This window comes from Cydia strobilella, chromosome 6 (assembly GCF_947568885.1).
Source record: "Cydia strobilella chromosome 6, ilCydStro3.1, whole genome shotgun sequence".
Classification (NCBI taxonomy): domain Eukaryota; kingdom Metazoa; phylum Arthropoda; class Insecta; order Lepidoptera; family Tortricidae; genus Cydia; species Cydia strobilella.
Genome location: NC_086046.1, coordinates 16,732,989 through 16,751,325, shown reverse-complemented (window position 1 = coordinate 16,751,325; position 18,337 = coordinate 16,732,989). Strand labels below are relative to the sequence as shown.

The following is an 18,337-nucleotide window of genomic DNA, read 5'->3' as shown; positions in this document are numbered from 1 at the left end:
TAGAGGAAATTACACACCCCAACGATCTCATTCGCAAACAAATTGAATTTCATATAAGTTACTATCGATCCAATTAATTTTGAAATCATTTCTCGTTATCTCAACAAACTTGGGCTAGGTTAAATATCATGGTGGTTTGCACTGCGTACACATGCCCATGGAGAACGTTTTTGTTTTTATTAAAAACAAGACCCTCTTAACTTCTGTTTTTAGAAGCTGTGCGGGTAAATATTGGGTTTCCGTTTTGTTTGAGAGGTATAATGATCGTTTGATGAGTCTTACGTCGCCTGCGTATGCGCAGACCCCGCATCAGGTTATCGACAGGACAGCAAATGATTATGTTCATTAAAGTGAAATCAGAATAAAAATAAACAAGAATAAAAAGCTTTAAAAAAAAATTTAAGTTTTTAATGTGTTTTATTTATAAAACAAAATCTATTTTGGAGCTCTCTAACTTTGAAGTCTTAAATACATTTAAAGTAAATCAAAACAAGAATTTAAAATGCCTTTGTGTGTAGCAAAATCGCTTAAAAATATTGATTGTGAAATATTTAGATCAGTACGGTTTCACTCACTATTATTTTTTAGTCGCTTTTGGCGACATGTTTCGGATTCTTTGGGAATCCTTCCTCAAGCACGAGTGTCCGCGGCGGTTGTACGTCGTCCCTGACTCACTCGTCGTCACTCGTCACTCTATTTCTCACGATAGTTTAAGTTCGAATATTGATTGTGCTCAAATATTTTCGTCGCCCATCGTAAAATCAAGGATATTTAAATCACTCTCGCATTTTAAACATCGTCAAGCGTCTGCCGAGTTTACTAAAATATCAAAGGATCTTAATGGACATCTTATTACACCATCGGTGTCTTCAAAATTTATTTAGGGACCACCATTCGGGGCAACTTTTTGCTTATGATGGTTCAAACATTAATCCGCGGTCTCATCTCGAACCTCAGTGTTCAAACACAACAAACGTTAATGGTTTTTGGAGAGCAAGTCCAATATTATTTTGGGCTCACAATAATTTTCACGCGTTGACACAGCGGCGACGGGTGATTTTATTTGGGTTTGTTTTCCCACAAAAGTCACAAACTGGGTTTTAATACTGCCTGTATTGTTTTCCCTACTATGGTAAAGATACCATAGTAAAAATAATACAGCGAATTTTAGTTTTTCATACAAAACTTGTTTTTCTCTATTTCGTTTGTTTTATACACTAGAGCTATATGAACTAATTACAGGTATAACTATACCTCATGTCATTATATTTGCAAAGTTTCATTACAATCCAACACGTAGTTTTAAAATGATAATGAAACTCCGTTTGTATGGGAAGGTGAAACGGGCGAGATTGCCGGGGGCTCGTTAACAATCCTCTTTTTACTTCGGGGGTTGAAAATAAACTCAATTTTTATTAATAAACGGTTTTATGGACGACTTTTATAAAAGACACTGGTTTTCTCAGAAACAAAACGTAATCTGAAAAATGGTAAAAGTAGACACAAAGTATAATACTCGTAAAACCATTTAAACAAAATACCTACGTAAAAAAGGTAAAATTATAAAAAAAGTTTGTGCAGTCTTGCACAAGCGGTATAGTTAATTTTCAAAATTGTTTTATCTTGTAATAGACGTGTAAACCGCATGCACATTAATTATGTAGTTTAAGTGTGTAATGTCCCCAAAGCTATAAAATTGGGTAAGCCATCAAAAGCTACCGTGTGACCCTAACGATCAAATTTAAAACCTCATAAACCCCCGTGAATCCATAATGGCATTTTAGGAAATTGTAAGATCCCGGTGCTATTTGCTCTTGTGCGGTCCGCGGCAGGACTTAGAAGAAATTCGACGACCGCTAGTCCATACAAACGTAGTACCTATTTTCCTCTCTGGATTTTAATATAAGTATCTCACACACAAAAAACAGCTTGGTGTTAATTAATGAGACCACGGGCACAACGCCGTCCTCAAAACGTCGGAGGTAAATTTAAAACTTAATTTTACGCGATTAAGACCCGTCGTTGTGAATAATAATTATATTAATTAACCATAGCTAGGCAATTTCATTAGATTTTTTTTATTTATGCAATATTGTAAGATTAAGTAGCTTTTAAAAATTGAACTAATAATAATTTAGCTTTAAATTTTAAAGCTATGGTTAAAATAGATTCATTAAATTGTGTAAAAATATTTTTTATAATATCAATATTCATAGAGGAAAATGTTGACTACGTTTATATGAAAAGCGGTATCTACTTTCCTCTTAAGAAAGGCCACTAGTTGGCGCAGAACGATCTATCTTTATTGGACCCAGGTGGCTGGTGTAATAGGATTATGGGCTCTGAACAACGAGCTAACTATATATCTGGAATATCTAGATGGTTGTACGGGTTTACTTAAAGGTAAATGTTTCTTTATTTTCATTTCTCATGCTCTGAAAAAGGGTCATTGTTGTTTTAAAAGGTGTGCACAAAATGATACGTGTCTGCATTAGAGCATTTTATGTTCGAAGTACGATTTTTTAAAAATTTTGCCATAAACAATTAAATTTTGAGTTTAAATGGATTTGTTATACAATTTCCATTCTGATATTTGACTCCCCATTCCATGTGTGACGTCATATAGTCGGAAGTACTAAGTTTTAAACTTTTTTCTTTTAAACATACCATATGTGTTTATGAATAACGCCATACCTACTTATATAACATAACTTACTCGCGGTGCCGGCATAATATATATTTCAAACTATTCATAATAACTTATTGTTCTATCTTCATTTAATGCTCGTATAGTATTTCACCATCTGTCAATCAATTGATTCTGTTCCTCGCCTTTTAGCTCCATGTTTGGCCACTTAAACGCGCCTTGCCTGGCCGTAGGATCGCTTGTCCGACACCTAATCTCCCCAGGCATTTACGGCCTCCGCTGTGACTTCAACTGGAGTTTCGCTTAGATTCAATATTCATGCGTAGATACCGTACAGGAATACTAAGTATACGTAGGCAAGACTACTGGCTATTATAGCCAGTTAAAACCTACCCTAAATAAACATTTGACTTTAAAATTAAACAAATCATTTCACAATCCTTTAGAAATATCTGAATTATCGCGCAACATAAACACGTTTTCATATTGAAAACATCATTCATTTAAAAAATAGGACGATAACTATTACAGCCCGAAAATAATATTTCCTGGAACAATCGGGTGAACGAAATAGGTGTCTACGTTTTACGACAGTGAAAAGCACAAATTTCAGTTTTCATCTTAATTTGACAGTAGAAAACAAAATTATTGATCTTAAATATTGTCTCTCCTTTCGTTAAACATCTGTCTCGCCATTTATGCTTCATCGGTTAAACACTGCAACCAGTTCGATCGAAACAGATAATTTTTTCAACCTCGTATCTCTATTTTTCCTTATTTTGGAATATCATCCTTATTAGTAACGAGCAAGGTTTCCTTTTTCATGTTGTGATTTAAAAGATTGGGTATTAACAGAGCAACCAATGTAAGAAACCTGATCGTGATTATTAAGATAGCGGCAAAGCCGTTTGTCGTACGCCTTGCAATCATGTGGTCTTGCATGGTAACAGTGCACAGAATTTAACAGTTTTAACATATTATTCCTTCGCAGTTTGACTTTATTCTGTACCTTTATGCCAAAAAAAATACTTAAATAATAAGCTGATTATCTCAATAAATCCGAATCAGAATATCATTCATTTGCCTACTTTGTGTTTGACAGCTTTTATTAGCTTTTTATTTTTTTAGTTTTTTAGAATAAATTAATTTAATTTCCTTCTTGTTACACCTTTATATAACTCAGAACAATCACATATAGATAAAGCATAATATGAAAAACGAAAAGTTTATATTTGTTATAACGATGAATTTATGTAAGTACTGTGGGAGTGTTCCCACGGTGTCAATCGATGTATCTTCACTTGTGTAGTGTGTACTACACAAGTGAAGATACATCGATTGACACCGTGTGCTGAGGCTGAGGAACGGTGCGATTGACATACTCCGCGGTTAGGCGGAGAAACATGAAATTGCTCTGATAAGAGCAGTTTGGATTGTCCTGAGAAGGACAGTTGGAATATCCTGCAGCATCTTCGTCGGACTCGTCGTGTCTTGTTTCCAAGCAGCGGGGCACGGCGGACCGACGACACGATGTTGACTCCACAGCGGCCGGCGAGCGAAAGGACTCGCGAAGGCGGGCCACTCAGTTTTATAGGCGCGCCGCGCGCGCCTGCGGCATGTACCAGCGTACCTCCTTATCTCTTGTTTCACTCTTCTATGTAAATATGTCTCTTTCTTTCTTTCTTCATTTTTGTATATAAACCGTGTATTCTGTAAATAAATTCATTCAATTCTTGTACATAGACAAGTGTTTTACTTCAGCTACAAACCTTCTGGACCCACATAGCCAGCACCTTCGCTATAGTGGTGACCACCGACTCTGGACAAGAAGCAAGAAGAGAATCACAACCAAGAAGATGGGTCTAGATGACGAGAAAAAGAGCGATACCCCGAACGGAGACAGCACTAGCCCATCTCCGGCTGTAACATTATCTCACGACGTGGCGGCGATATCACTCTCTCTTCGCGTTCCACCGTTCTGGCGAGACCAGCCAGTACTTTGGTTCTGCAGTTTCGAGGCGGCAACGGCTGAGCTGAAGCGAAGTCAGGCGCAGCTCGCTCAAATGGTCATTGCGCAGTTGGAAAAGCAAGACATACAGAACATCAGCGATCTCATCTACTCCCCGCCTGAAGAAAGTTACTACACCGCCATAAAAAACAGACTCATCTCGGTGTACGAGGAGAGCAACAGCGCGCAGACTAAGAAACTGCTATCACAAGTCGAGCTCGGGGACCAGAAGCCCAGTCAGCTGCTACGGCGTATGCAGACGCTGAACAAAGAAAAGTTTCCCGATACGACGATCCAGATGATGTGGCTCGAGCATCTTCCGCCACACGTACGCTCCGTACTCACTGTCAGCGAAGCTTTCAAAATAAAAACTACGCTCGAAGACCTCGCGCTGCTCGCTGACAAAATGATGGAGCACACGTCAACATCATCGTCGCACCAAATCGCCGCAGTTTCTTCTCCCGCAGTATTACCACTCTCACTGCCACCGCCACCACCTCCACCGACTACGTCAGCTCTCGACACCCAATTCCTCATCGGCGAGATAAGAAGATTATCACTGGAAGTCGCAGAGCTGCGTTCGAGACCGCGCGAAAATTACAGTAACCAACGCTACAGCCGCTCTCATCGCCGTTTCCCGTCGCGTCCACGAAACTATTCGCAATCGCAAGACCGAAACCGAAGCCCACGCAGCCGCAGAAGCTCACCGATGCCATATTGCCATTACCACCGTCGATTTGGAATGGACGCCCAGAAATGTGCACAGCCGTGCAATTTCAGACCAATCCCGGCGACAACAGCAGCACCATCGGAAAACTAGACGTAACGCTGGCTGCGGCGGAAACCGGCGTTACCACCAAATCACACCGCCTTTTCGTACGAGACCGAACTACCAAACTTGTCTTCTTGGTAGACACTGGGGCGAACATCTCCGTCCTACCAAGAACACCCGGCACGAAGGCGCAACCTCTACCTTTTCAACTGTACGCCGCTAACAATACAGTTATTCCTACCTACGGCGAGAAGACGCTGGAGCTTGATCTCAATCTACGCAGACCATTCCGGTGGAAATTCATCATTGCTGCAGTATCGAAGCCCATCATCGGTGCAGATTTCCTGGACTACCACCACATCATAGTCGACATCACGAGGAGACGACTGATCGACGGCAAGACTCTATTATACACGAACGCACAACTCTGTACTGCAAACATACCTACCGTGCGCAGTATAGACGTGCAACAGTCGTACCACAACATACTTGCCGACTACCCTGGTACAACTCGTCTTACCTCCATGAAGCTTAGCCCGAAACACAACGTCGAACATTTCATCGAAACAACCGGACCACCACTTCACTGCAGACCACGTCCGATTGCACCGCACCGCTACGAACTCGTGAAGAAAGAATTTGCCAACATGATGGAACAGGGCCTATGCAGACCAAGCAAAAGCCCTTGGGCATCACCTCTCCACGTCGTACCGAAGAAAAATGGTGATTTACGTGTGTGTGGCGATTACCGACGGCTAAACGCAATCACTAAGCCCGACCGCTATCCAATCCCACGCATACGTGATTTTACTTACCAACTCGCCGGCAAACAAATATTCTCCACCTTGGACCTCAACCGCGCCTACCAACAACTACCAACAGCAGCGCAAGACGTCGAGAAGAGCGCCATTATAACTCCATTTGGCCTATTCGAATTTCCGAGAATGTGCCCCGGACTCAAAAACTGCGGACAGACGTTTCAACGCTTTATTCACGAAGTACTGCGCGACCTTGACTTCGTGTTCCCATTCGTCGACGACCTACTTGTCGCATCGGCCGACGAATCTACGCACGAAAAACATCTACGCTCCGTACTAAGCAGACTCGAAGACTACGGTATCACGATCAACCCGTCGAAATGCGTATTCGGACAGCCATCGGTCAAGTTCCTAGGCTACGAAGTCAGCAAAGACGGCATACGACCACCTACCGAGAAAGTGCAAGCAATCATCGACTATCCTAAGCCGAAAAACATCGACGAGCTACGACGATTTCTCGGAATGCTGAATTTTTACCGCGAAAACATTAAAAACGCCGCACAAATTCAAGCACCACTCTGCAAATACCTACACAATGCGAAGAAGCACGACAAAACGGAAATCAGCTGGGACAACGAAGCCGATGAAGCATTCAACGCGTGCAAAGTGAGCATACAAAACGCCGCTTTGCTCGCGCACCCCTCCCACCACGCCCCGCTAGCAATATTCAGCGATGCGAGCGACAAGGCCGCGGGAGCTTCACTTAATCAATTCATCGAAAATGCCTGGCAACCACTTGGCTACTTTTCGAAGAAATTCTCCGACGCCCAGACTCGCTACAGTACCTTCGATCGAGAACTACTCGCAATATACCTAAGTACGAAACATTTCCGAAAAATGTTCGAAGGAAGAGAACTTATGATTTTCACCGATCACAAGCCGCTCACCTACGCATTTACGAAGACTAGCACAAACAACGAATCACCACGTCGCACCCGTCAGCTGTTGTATATAAGCGAGTTCACAACAGACATACGACCTTTCGTTCCGGTGTCGGTTGAGGAAGTCAGCTCCCGCGTAAGGTATCTGCGTGTTCGGAAGTCTCCGGGTGCGGATGGCATTTCCAACCGCATGCTGAGACTTTTGCCCGCGCATCTACTGCTCGTTTTGGTCGGCATCTTCAATGCCGCCCTGACCAATTGTCACTTTCCAGCCGCGTGGAAACGTGCAACGGTCATCGGAATTCCGAAACCGGGTAAACCCCGTACGTCTGCGTCCTCTTACAGGCCGATTAGCTTACTTAGTTCCGTCGCGAAGCTATTCGAGCGAATCCTTCTTACTAGGATTCTTAACTTCACGGTCGCAAATTCAATCGTCATTGACGAACAGTTCGGGTTCCGCGCAGGGCACTCGTGTGTCCAGCAGGTGCACCGCCTCACGGAGCACATCTTAGACGGCTTCTCACGGCTAAGTGGGGTAAAGACTGGTGCGATCTTTCTTGACGTAGCAAAAGCCTTCGACAAGGTCTGGCATAACGGGCTGATATACAAGTTATATCAGATCGGAATGCCGGATAGACTCGTACTCATAATACGAGATTTCCTTACGGACAGAAGCTTTTGCTACAGATTGGAGGGAACGCTATCAGCCCCACACCCCATTAGGGCAGGAGTCCCGCAAGGCTCCGTCCTCTCTCCTACGCTTTATTCGTTGTTCACAAATGACATTCCAAGACACCCGATGGTGCAACTTGGTCTGTTTGCTGATGACACCGCGCTTTTCACGTCTCACGTTCGTCGCGACCTTATCCGGAAATACCTCCAAGAGGCAATCATCGACCTCGGTCAATGGTTTCGTCTTTGGCGTATTGAAGTCAATCCGGATAAGAGCGCGGCTATCATATTCCACCCTACTTTCACCGCGCCGGTCGAAAGGAAGGTGGAACCGGTACGGCTATTTGACCAACCCATCCCGTGGGTGAACGAGGTCAAATATCTCGGCGTCACACTCGACCGTCGGCTGACTTTCCGAAACCACATCCGTAGGGTACGTAACAGAGCGCTGTTCGTATTAGGAAGGCTCGGGTCGATGATTAACAAGTTTAGTAAAATGTCACTTAGAAATAAGCTGACCCTTTACAAGACTTGTGTTCGTCCAATCATGACATACTCAAGTGTGGCATTCTCACACGTGAGTATGTCAAGTCTCAAGCCGCTTCAGGTCGTTCAAAATCGTTTCCTCCGTAGGGCGACTGGTGCCCCGTGGTACCAGACGAACCTCAGTTTGCACCGTGACTCGGGGCTTAACTCCATTTACGGTTTCTTTAAGCAGACTTCGCGGCGTTACTTTGATAACGCTCCGCACCATAGAAATCCGTTAGTTAGGAAGGCTGCGAACTACGTTCCCACTCCTCCACCTCCCCCCTCTGAAGTAACCCGATCCACACTGATTAGGGGACGCTCGGTCCGTCGTCCCAGGCACACACTCACGGATCCGGACGACGCAATCTCAGCGTCCATCGCTAGGATGGCCGCTGAGCGTGCGGCGTCCATCGCGGACACAACGCGTACACAAAGGCTTGCCCGCCGGCGGGGACGTCCACCACGCGACCACATCGACACATTCAGTCCGTTATCAACCCGGTACCGCCGCGTACCGGTTAGCATCATTCCGACAGTCGTCGGGCCTAGCTGAGTTTCTTGCTGGAGTCTTCTCGGCTAGGCTAGGTTGTAGCGAACCAGCGACAAAACTCCCATTAGCTCGATTCCCTTTACACCCTCAGATCAGGTTGAGACCGCTCAACCGATCTGCGCTGGAGCGAAAACTCTTTAGGAGTATTCCAGCGTAGCAAAAACCGTCTCGTGTGATGCGGAAGGGTCCTGGATTTTCCCCAGGCTACCATCCCCCCACACAGTCCTACCGCTCTACTTGCCCCCCCTGCAATAGAGCCCAAGTCAGGTTCAAAAAAAAAAAAAAAAAAAAAAAAAAAAAAAAAAAAAAAAAAAAAAAAAAAAAAAAAAAAAAAAAAAAAAAAAAAAAAAAAACAGACATACGACACATTCCGGGAACTCAAAACGCCGCTGCCGACGCCCTATCTCGCATCGAAGCCATCGCATGTCCATCTCCTATCGACTACGAACAACTAGCAAGAGCGCAAGAGCGAGATAGCGACACTATTCGAACGCTCGCACAGCAAGATAACCTGTCGCTGAAACAAGTCACGATTCCCGGAACTACAACAAAACTGTACTGCGAAACATCAAGCACGGACTTACGACCTTATGTGCCCGAAGAACAACGCCGTGCCGCCTTCAACGCAGTACACAACATAAGCCATCCCGGAATCCGAACATCACGAAAACTCGTTGCTCAACGCTACTTTTGGCCCGGACTAAATGCCGATGTAGGCAAATGGGCAAAAGCATGCGTTTACTGCCAGCGTGCGAAGATCCAGCGACACACCGCAAGCCCCATTTCGAGTTTCCCGCCAACTACAAGGTTCGAACATATTCACATCGACCTTGTAGGACCTCTACCTATTACCGCCAGCGGACATCGATACCTACTCACAATGATCGACCGCGCAACTAGATGGCCCGAAGCAATACCTTTATGCGAGATCACCGCCGAAGACGTCGCTAAAGCCCTATACGAAGGATGGATCTCCCGCTTCGGATGCCCCGCTACCATCACGACCGACCAAGGACGGCAATTCGAGAGTCGAGTATTTGCGTCACTTACCCGCTTACTCGGCATCGAAAGAACCCGTTCAACGCCGTATCACGCTCAGTCGAACGGAATTATCGAACGATGGCATAGAAGTCTCAAGGCCGCACTCAAGGCCAGACTACAAACCGAGAAGACATGGATCGACACAATACCTACCGTTCTACTTGGACTACGAGCCGCACTACGCACAGACACCGGTGTAAGCCCAGCCCTACTCACTTACGGCTGCAGTGTACGATTACCCGGCGAACTGTTAGTACCTACGCGCGATGACGTCACCATGGACTCCGATTTCGTCGAAAAACTACGAGCGACCATACAAAGCCTAACGCCGACAGCGACAATCCCGCATGGCAACAAGAAACCTATTTTCGTACATCGTGACCTTCAAACCTGTGAACAAGTATTCGTACGAGTCGACGCCGTAAAGAAGCCGCTACAAGCACCTTACGACGGACCCTACCGAGTACTAAAACGAAACGACAAAATATTCACTCTGCAGCTACCTAACCGCCAGATGAATATTTCGATCGACCGCCTAAAACCCGCATTCATCATCGCCGACACCGAGCAAGATATACCTACAACTACGAGTTCAACAACCATACCTACAACTACAAATTCAACGATCGCAACGAATGTACCCACAGCCACAACTACGAGTATACCTACAGCTACAACATCGAATATAACGACGCAACCGACCGTTTCACCGAGTTTACCGACAACACAAGACACCAAAAATGACAACAACAACCAACAACAGAAAAAAGGCATCCTGAAACGAAGAAATGAACAAAACACAACCACGACCGTTCAAGTACCTACAAGCACAACCCGCCGAGGCCGCACCATTCGCCTGCCGGTACGCTTCGCTTGAGGGGGAACCCTGTGGGAACACACTACACAAGTGAAGATACATCGATTGACACCGTGTGCTGAGGCTGAGGAACGGTGCGATTGACATACTCCGCGGTGAAACATGAAATTGCTCTGATAAGAGCAGTTTGGATTGTCCTGAGAAGGACAGTTGGAATATCCTGCAGCATCTTCGTCGGACTCGTCGTGTCTTGTTTCCAAGCAGCGGGGCACGGCGGACCGACGACACGATGTTGACTCCACAGCGGCCGGCGAGCGAAAGGACTCGCGAAGGCGGGCCACTCAGTTTTATAGGCGCGCCGCGCGCGCCTGCGGCATGTACCAGCGTACCTCCTTATCTCTTGTTTCACTCTTCTATGTAAATATGTCTCTTTCTTTCTTTCTTCATTTTTGTATATAAACCGTGTATTCTGTAAATAAATTCATTCAATTCTTGTACATAGACAAGTGTTTTACTTCAGCTACAAACCTTCTGGACCCACATAGCCAGCACCTACGCTATAGTACCTACGTACTCGTACCTATTAGGTAAATACTGTGCGGAAAGAGATGAGTCATAGAATATATTGGTTCCCTTATATTCAACGTTTCTTTATTTCCGCACAGGCCCTATCATCCTAACATGTAATTACTAGTTTTTGCCCGGAATCTGCGTGGAATCAGTAACAGCAGCTAGAGTAAGTTTAGCGCCTGGATAAAGATAATAGCAATCATTCAATTTGAGCATAAGCTTAATTGCTTCACATCAATTATCAGGCAATTCATTAAATCTCTCAATTTCACCCCCCTTTTCACTCTCTTTAGGGATGTTTTCCGACATAAAAACTATCCTATGTCGCAGGACTCAAACTATCTCTATGCCAAATTTCAACTAAATTGGTTCAGCCGTTTAAGCGTGAAGAGGTAACACACAGACAGACAGACAGACTCGCATTTATAATATTAGTTTAGGATGGATATTTCATCTCAAGCGATCCTATTTACGAAAAGACAAATGGATTTCATAATCTTTTTTAAGTTATTATATACATACACTTATTACTAATGCCTTATTGTTAATCTGAGTACTGCGGACTGCGCCAGCGCAGCTCCTGTTATTTGCGTCGGTGTAATGGTAATGCCACTAAATTATACCGCACTAATTACACACGCTGGACGCAATTCCGCCACGCTTACACAAAAACGCTTATTTCAATCGCAAACTTACGTCACTTATGACATTCTAAACTATAGAAGCTAAAGTCATCATTCAAGGTTAGCAGAATTTTATCACAGAACCCCATAGCCTTTGATATTTATCGTAGGTAATCACAATTAAGTACTTGATGTTTTAATGGCATTGAATTCCTGTGTAAGTATAGAATCAAGTAAGCCGACATCTAGTCTATTTGTCCTAGAGTGAATTTAGCTGGTTGTTAAAGTTACATAATTATGCATACTGAATGCTTCGTTACAATTATCATAATAAGTCCGCCTTTTGTACAATTGTATTTTCTTATTTGCAATAAAGATTAAATAAATAAATCATACAAAAAATCCCGCTTGAATAAGTATACAATTTTTATATGTATTTTGGTTTCAACAAACAAATAATGTACATAAAATGATATTGCGTTACATAAAAAAAGCACCATAACAAAACCAAACATACTTGGTAAAACAATGAAAAATGGTAAATTTTATACTGAGTATAATATACAGTCGAGTTCAGGAACATATATTTTACAAGCCACCGTTCCAAAAATATATTTATACGCCTCTAAGACACTGAAAATATTAAAGACTGGTAAATATATTTTAGGAAGATTGTCTTGTATTAAAGATGTTTGTGAACTCGACCGTACAAACTATTCCCAATTTTTAGGGTTCCGTATCCAAAGGGTAAAAACGGGACCCTATTACTAAGACTCCTCTGTCCGTCTGTCCGTCTGTCCGTCTGTCCGTCTGTCACCAGGCTGTATCTCATGAACCGTGATAGCTAGACAGTTGAAATTTTTACAGATGATGTATTTCTGTTGCCGCTATAACAACAAATACTAAAAACAGAATAATATAAATATTTAAATACCACCATACAACAAACGTGATTTTCTTCTCTTTTTTTTTCCGTAATGGTACGGACACCCTTCGTGCGCGAGTCCGACTCGCACTTAACCGGTTTTTTTTCCTTTGTGGTAATAAATAACTTTGTTACAGATGGTTCTGCCACTTCGACGATGACAACTACGTGAACGTACCACGCCTAGTCGAAGTGCTCCAAAGGTACGACTACAAAGAGGACTGGTACCTTGGCCGGACCTCGGTCTACAAGCCAGTGCGGATCTACCAGAAGTCCAAGAAGAGCAAAAATGCGAAGGTTGAAAATTTTAAAGTTAGCATGCTGATTGTATATTGTGTATTATTTTCAATTATTATACTGTTATATTAAATCACATTTACAATCGGGTCTAACGCGAATTTATTTTGTAACCTTTATTTACCGACGTTTCGACACAGGTTTCACTGGTCGTAGTCGCGGCTAACTGACGTCCCAGCAAAATGTGAAAACAGAGATTTGTGTGACTAATCTCTGTTTTGACATTTTGCTGAGACGTCACAGTTAGCCGCATCCAGTGAAACCTGTGTCGAAACGTCGGTAAATAAAGGTAACAAAATAAATTCGCGATAGACCCGATTGTAAATGTGATTTAATATGTGTCCAAAACGCGAAAGTTTTAAATGTTATATTATACTGTTATTCCTATACTTAGTAACTAAAGTTAAGCAATTGGCAGATTAAATAGGTAAATCAGTACGGGTAAGTGTTGCTGCGAGGTAAGTAGCAAATGTATAAATTGGCAACAAACACTTACCTATCAATATTTGAAGAACAACCACACTTATCCCGCAGCTACCATTATCCGTATTGACCTTACCTAAATATTCAAATATCTGTAGGTAGCTTTCTTGTACTTGCAACTGTTTAGTATAATGTGAACTGTTGTATTAACATACTAGCTTTTAAGAATGTTTTTTTTTGTATTGTAATTGTAAATTTCTGATTGATCATAAAAGTAACAAAAAAAATTTGTTCCAGTTAAAATATTCGTTTTGGTTCGGCACGGGCGGCGCTGGAGTATGCTTGAGCCGAAGTTTGGCTTTAAAAATGTTACCTTTTGCGAGGTGAGTCAATAAACAATAAAAAAATTACCCACTTTGTGTGCATGATTATTACCGCATGCTTAAACATCAAGCATCAAATATGTATGTAAATAGGCCACAGGGGCACTTTTACATGTAAAATTTTTACAAGATATAAAAATAACCAACAATTACAAAATACAAATACAAATATGGAATTAATGAAATATTAGATACTTTATTAGAGATGTATACAGTCTCTAAATGTCGAATTACACAAAAATAAAACTAATTAAAAATACAAACAACAGACAGATAGTCTAGTCTCTAAATGTAGGCCCACAATTCCAATCTTATTAGAAGATCGTCACTACCTCTCAGTAAATGAAATAGCATAATGGTAAAAAAAAATTGTTCAAAAATCCATTATCACTGGGCAAATTAAGTCAGTAAGCAACATCATTTAAACAGGAATACAAAACATTTTGCAAAATCACGCCACGCATTATCAGAATACAATGGCATTTGACAGCCACAATTTGTCTATAATTTTGAAGTCAAAATATAGGTATGTGAAAATGTGTTCCGCAACATGATTTAGCTAAATTGCACTGAGTAGTTTAAAAAAATATTATTTTGTTAAACAAGAATCGATTTGAGGTTTAAATGACTTTAACAACCTTGGTCACAATTCTGTCTGTATGTTTAGTAATGTACCTATTATAAGATTTATTTTTATTTTTAAATGGAAACGATTGTTGACGAAAAATGACAACTGTTGCTGATAAATTCAGTGACAGTATCTAACTACTCTGTGTAGCCAGTAATCAAATAATTATAGAGTCTGTGCGGAAAGAGAAGAGTCGTGGAATGTATGGGGCCCAATACATTCCACGACTCTTTCCAAACAGATAAATGCATCTGCGTTTATATTGTTACGTACATTGTGTTATGTTATCGTTTATTGAAATTGGCCGATTAATAAAATGAAAGCCTATTGTTAGTCGATACTCTTTTGTGATACTCTAGTGTTCTCGGACAGTCAAGTGGTTGTACAACTGCCGGACATTCAAGCCAAGCAAGCGTGTAGCGAGGACTTTACACGATTACTTTCATCTCTGTCGTGTAGTACGCTTGAACGTGCACAAGGGCTTTTACTTTGGCCATTGGCTATAATACAACAAAGCAGAAAATTGATATGATATCAGTTTTTAATAATAAAGAATTAAATAGAATTTAATGCTTATTATAAATAATTAATCGATGTCAGAATTAGTGCCAAGGTTGTTAGAGTTTCTGACCACCAGCTGCATTCCAATCCAATAACAGCTACGTGTTTATGATTTACTGTAACCAAATACGGCTTGACTTGCAATTTATGTGTCATATTAGGTATATTATTTTTATATTATGTTGCAATTGACTTGATTAAATCTTGTGTACAGATTAGTACGAATGTTAAAATGATATTTTATCTTTTAATTGATAAGAATGCGCAGTCAACATACGAAATCTTGATACAAAAAATTATTATTATTTATCTTGACATAACTACCTTCGTTTTTTCATGACTTGGTTATTAAATAATAGTAAAGTTCAATCTTTTTTTCGTGAAGAATAAATATCACGCAGCTATTTAAGGTACATGTTTAACACGTAACTTTCTTTCCAGTGGTGGGCGGTTCATCAGTTTTTGTGATAATGTTCGGTTTCCTGACGACGTATCCCTTGGATATCTTATAGGTAAGGTACTATCTACTATTAAGACTAATTTTCAATGATAAAGACGTTGCCTTGTTTTCCGCAATTTTTTTCCGTACCCAGTTTATTAATGCAGTTCACTAAATAATCTACAGTCAAAATTAAATTTAAATTCCAACTCTGTTGTCGAACTAACAAACATTTGGTGTAAAATTTGAAACTTGCCGTGTCCAATTCTAGAATTTGTAGACGCAGAGCAATTTGGGACTTCCGTAGAATTTGAATTAGTTAGTTAGTTCCTAATTTGTAGCCAACATGATAAAGTTTTCATATTGTTTGTGCCTTTATTTTCGAACAAAAATAATTTGTTTCACAAATTTTGTTTTTATTCCATTGTCACGTCTTTTTAGACATTTGTTCAGATATATATAGTATTTTTCAAACTCGAGGGTAATGCAACTCAACGATATTAAAATGTATCTTTTTATTTTTATAACATAAGTAATTTTTGGTGATTTGTGTCTATTACAATTAGATACGCTAAGCTACGAAAAAAAAATTAATTTGTCCTATTGGGATTCAAGTTATTTTTGTTAAAAAAGGATTGGTCTGAAACGTCAATGGCATGGAATTAATAAAATTCAAATGTTACCCTTCCCTTCGCGTTTGGAAAAGACAGATCCCAAAATAATATATTTGTACTGCTTTCGTACTTACGTCATATATATATATATCTTTTACTATAGGAAAAACTTATCAGACCTAATTGCCTCCCCTCTGTCCACAGAAAACATAATGCATATAAATCTGACGGTGATACCGGAGTTTCACTCACATTTGGAGCAATTGAAGCTCTTGGAGACTGAGAAGCTAAAGGAGCAAGTCTCCTTCGGCTACAGCGTATATAAGAACGAGTGGAACGTAGTCAACGTGCCGGGTTTCGACACTTTGTATGATCCTACTAGGTGAGTACATTTCAATATCGTCTGCACCAAAAAGATACTACATATTTATCAGCAGTAAAAAAAAATGGTAATATGTAAGGTCAAAACGGGTATGTGTGGCGGCCTTTACATTGGGGCCGGTTCACACACTGATTAGTGTTGTAACAACAGTAGCAGTTATTAAGTCCATAACTGTACAAATGTAAATAAATTCGCCAACCATTAAAATAACAATACCTATCTTATCTAATAATCTTTGGGGGCTAACGTTTTAAAGAAAACCTCGTTTCCTGTAACTTTATGATAAAAGCGAATTACGACTTGGCCTCCATTGTTGCAGGTTCCTGTCTCTGCATTGTTTCCTGTTCCCGCATTTCAAGTTCTGTCCGAGATAGCCAACGTGTGTGGAAAGCCAACACCTGTGTGGAAAGCTAGTTTATCTAATTTATCTCTGGTTGCCTGATATAGTTTTAAAGTATTTTTGTTTTCTTTTTGTTTATGGCTTGAATTTAGGGTGACTGCTATAGTTTTTGTCCACTACATAATAATTGGCCACTCTTAACAATGACTTCTTTTCGCTTGTTTATTTTTTCTGATTTGTTAGTAAAATCCAATTTCTATATAGGGGCCAATACAATAACTACAGGAGTCACCCTATCACAAGTATTTTATTAGACTTTTATTTTATTTTCTTAAGAATATGTTATTGTATTATCAGGTCATTTAAATCGATTTTAGAGATGATACGTTTCTAATTCTTTATTTTTTATTTATCTTTATAATATTTTGTTAATAATAACTATGTTCAACTTGCTTTAATTAGAAAAAGTCAACACGGTAATGCAAGATTATAATTTATCTATATTTTGTTTAAAATTAATCATACCTTTTACATAAACATAGAAAGTTTTGAAAGTGCAATAAATAAAACTAATGTCACTGAAATTCACGCACTTCCATTTTGTTAATTATCTTGTTTTCTTTTTGTTATATTTAACACATTTAAATTTGCTTTTATTTTCAAACATATTTAACTGGTAAAATAATTTATAAAATGTAATATAACTTGTTTCTCATTTTGCTGTGAAACATTAATGTAAGTAGCTTATGACTGAGCCGATCACACTCATAAATATTATATAATCTATCATAGATCTACCGCAAAAAACAATAATATTTGAAAACTCATTATAAACTTTTGGTCATGTAAGAAGTTAAAGATTACAGAATAAAATGTACATAGTTCATTTGCCTATTTGAGCACGGCTAAATTATTTATGTCAAAGACCTCGCTGTCAAAAAAAAAGGTAAACGTATTTTTAAGAATATAAATGTCGCGAATTCAAAACCTACATGGGTGATGTAATAATTGTTGTCTTTAAAAAAAGTCTGTGATATTAGCTGATAATTGTAAGTAGACGCAAAATGTGCTATTAAAATGTTATTTAAAATCTCTCAAGTCATGTTATGATATTGTTTATAAAATAATTATTTGTTTATAAAATAAACAATTTCAAAATCACAATATATTTTATTTTCATAATATTTAGTTATACTTATCGACTGTCAACAGCCTTTGGCATTGTGTCATTTTTATCTATTACTTCAATCCCTAAGTCAATATGACAAACGATAACGAGAAGAGACCGGTGAGAACCGTTCTTAAATAAATATAAAAAGCATTTTGGCGACGTTTTTCCCATAAGCGACTTCCTTTTCCAATGAAGAAATGCGTTAAACTTTTAATTGACGTTTATTTTAATGTTATAGCATTTTTAT

The 18,337-nt window shown here is 40.2% G+C and overlaps 1 protein-coding gene across 2 annotated transcripts in view; it reads left to right on the top strand.

The window, feature by feature from the left end:
• The window catches only part of LOC134742489 (fringe glycosyltransferase), a 28,912-nt gene extending 10,827 nt beyond the window's left edge, over positions 1-18,085 (top strand). The window contains exons 4-8 of one of the 2 annotated variants that reach the window (XM_063675701.1): positions 12,990-13,164; positions 13,870-13,955; positions 15,586-15,656; positions 16,402-16,579; positions 16,899-18,085. In XM_063675701.1, the coding sequence (XP_063531771.1) occupies positions 12,990-13,164; positions 13,870-13,955; positions 15,586-15,656; positions 16,402-16,579; positions 16,899-16,953 (565 nt within the window). In that variant the 3' untranslated portion in view covers positions 16,954-18,085. The remainder of the gene's footprint in view (positions 1-12,989; positions 13,165-13,869; positions 13,956-15,585; positions 15,657-16,401; positions 16,580-16,898) is intronic. The other variant, XM_063675703.1, reaches the window with a different exon arrangement.
• The last annotated feature ends 252 nt before the right edge of the window (positions 18,086-18,337 follow it).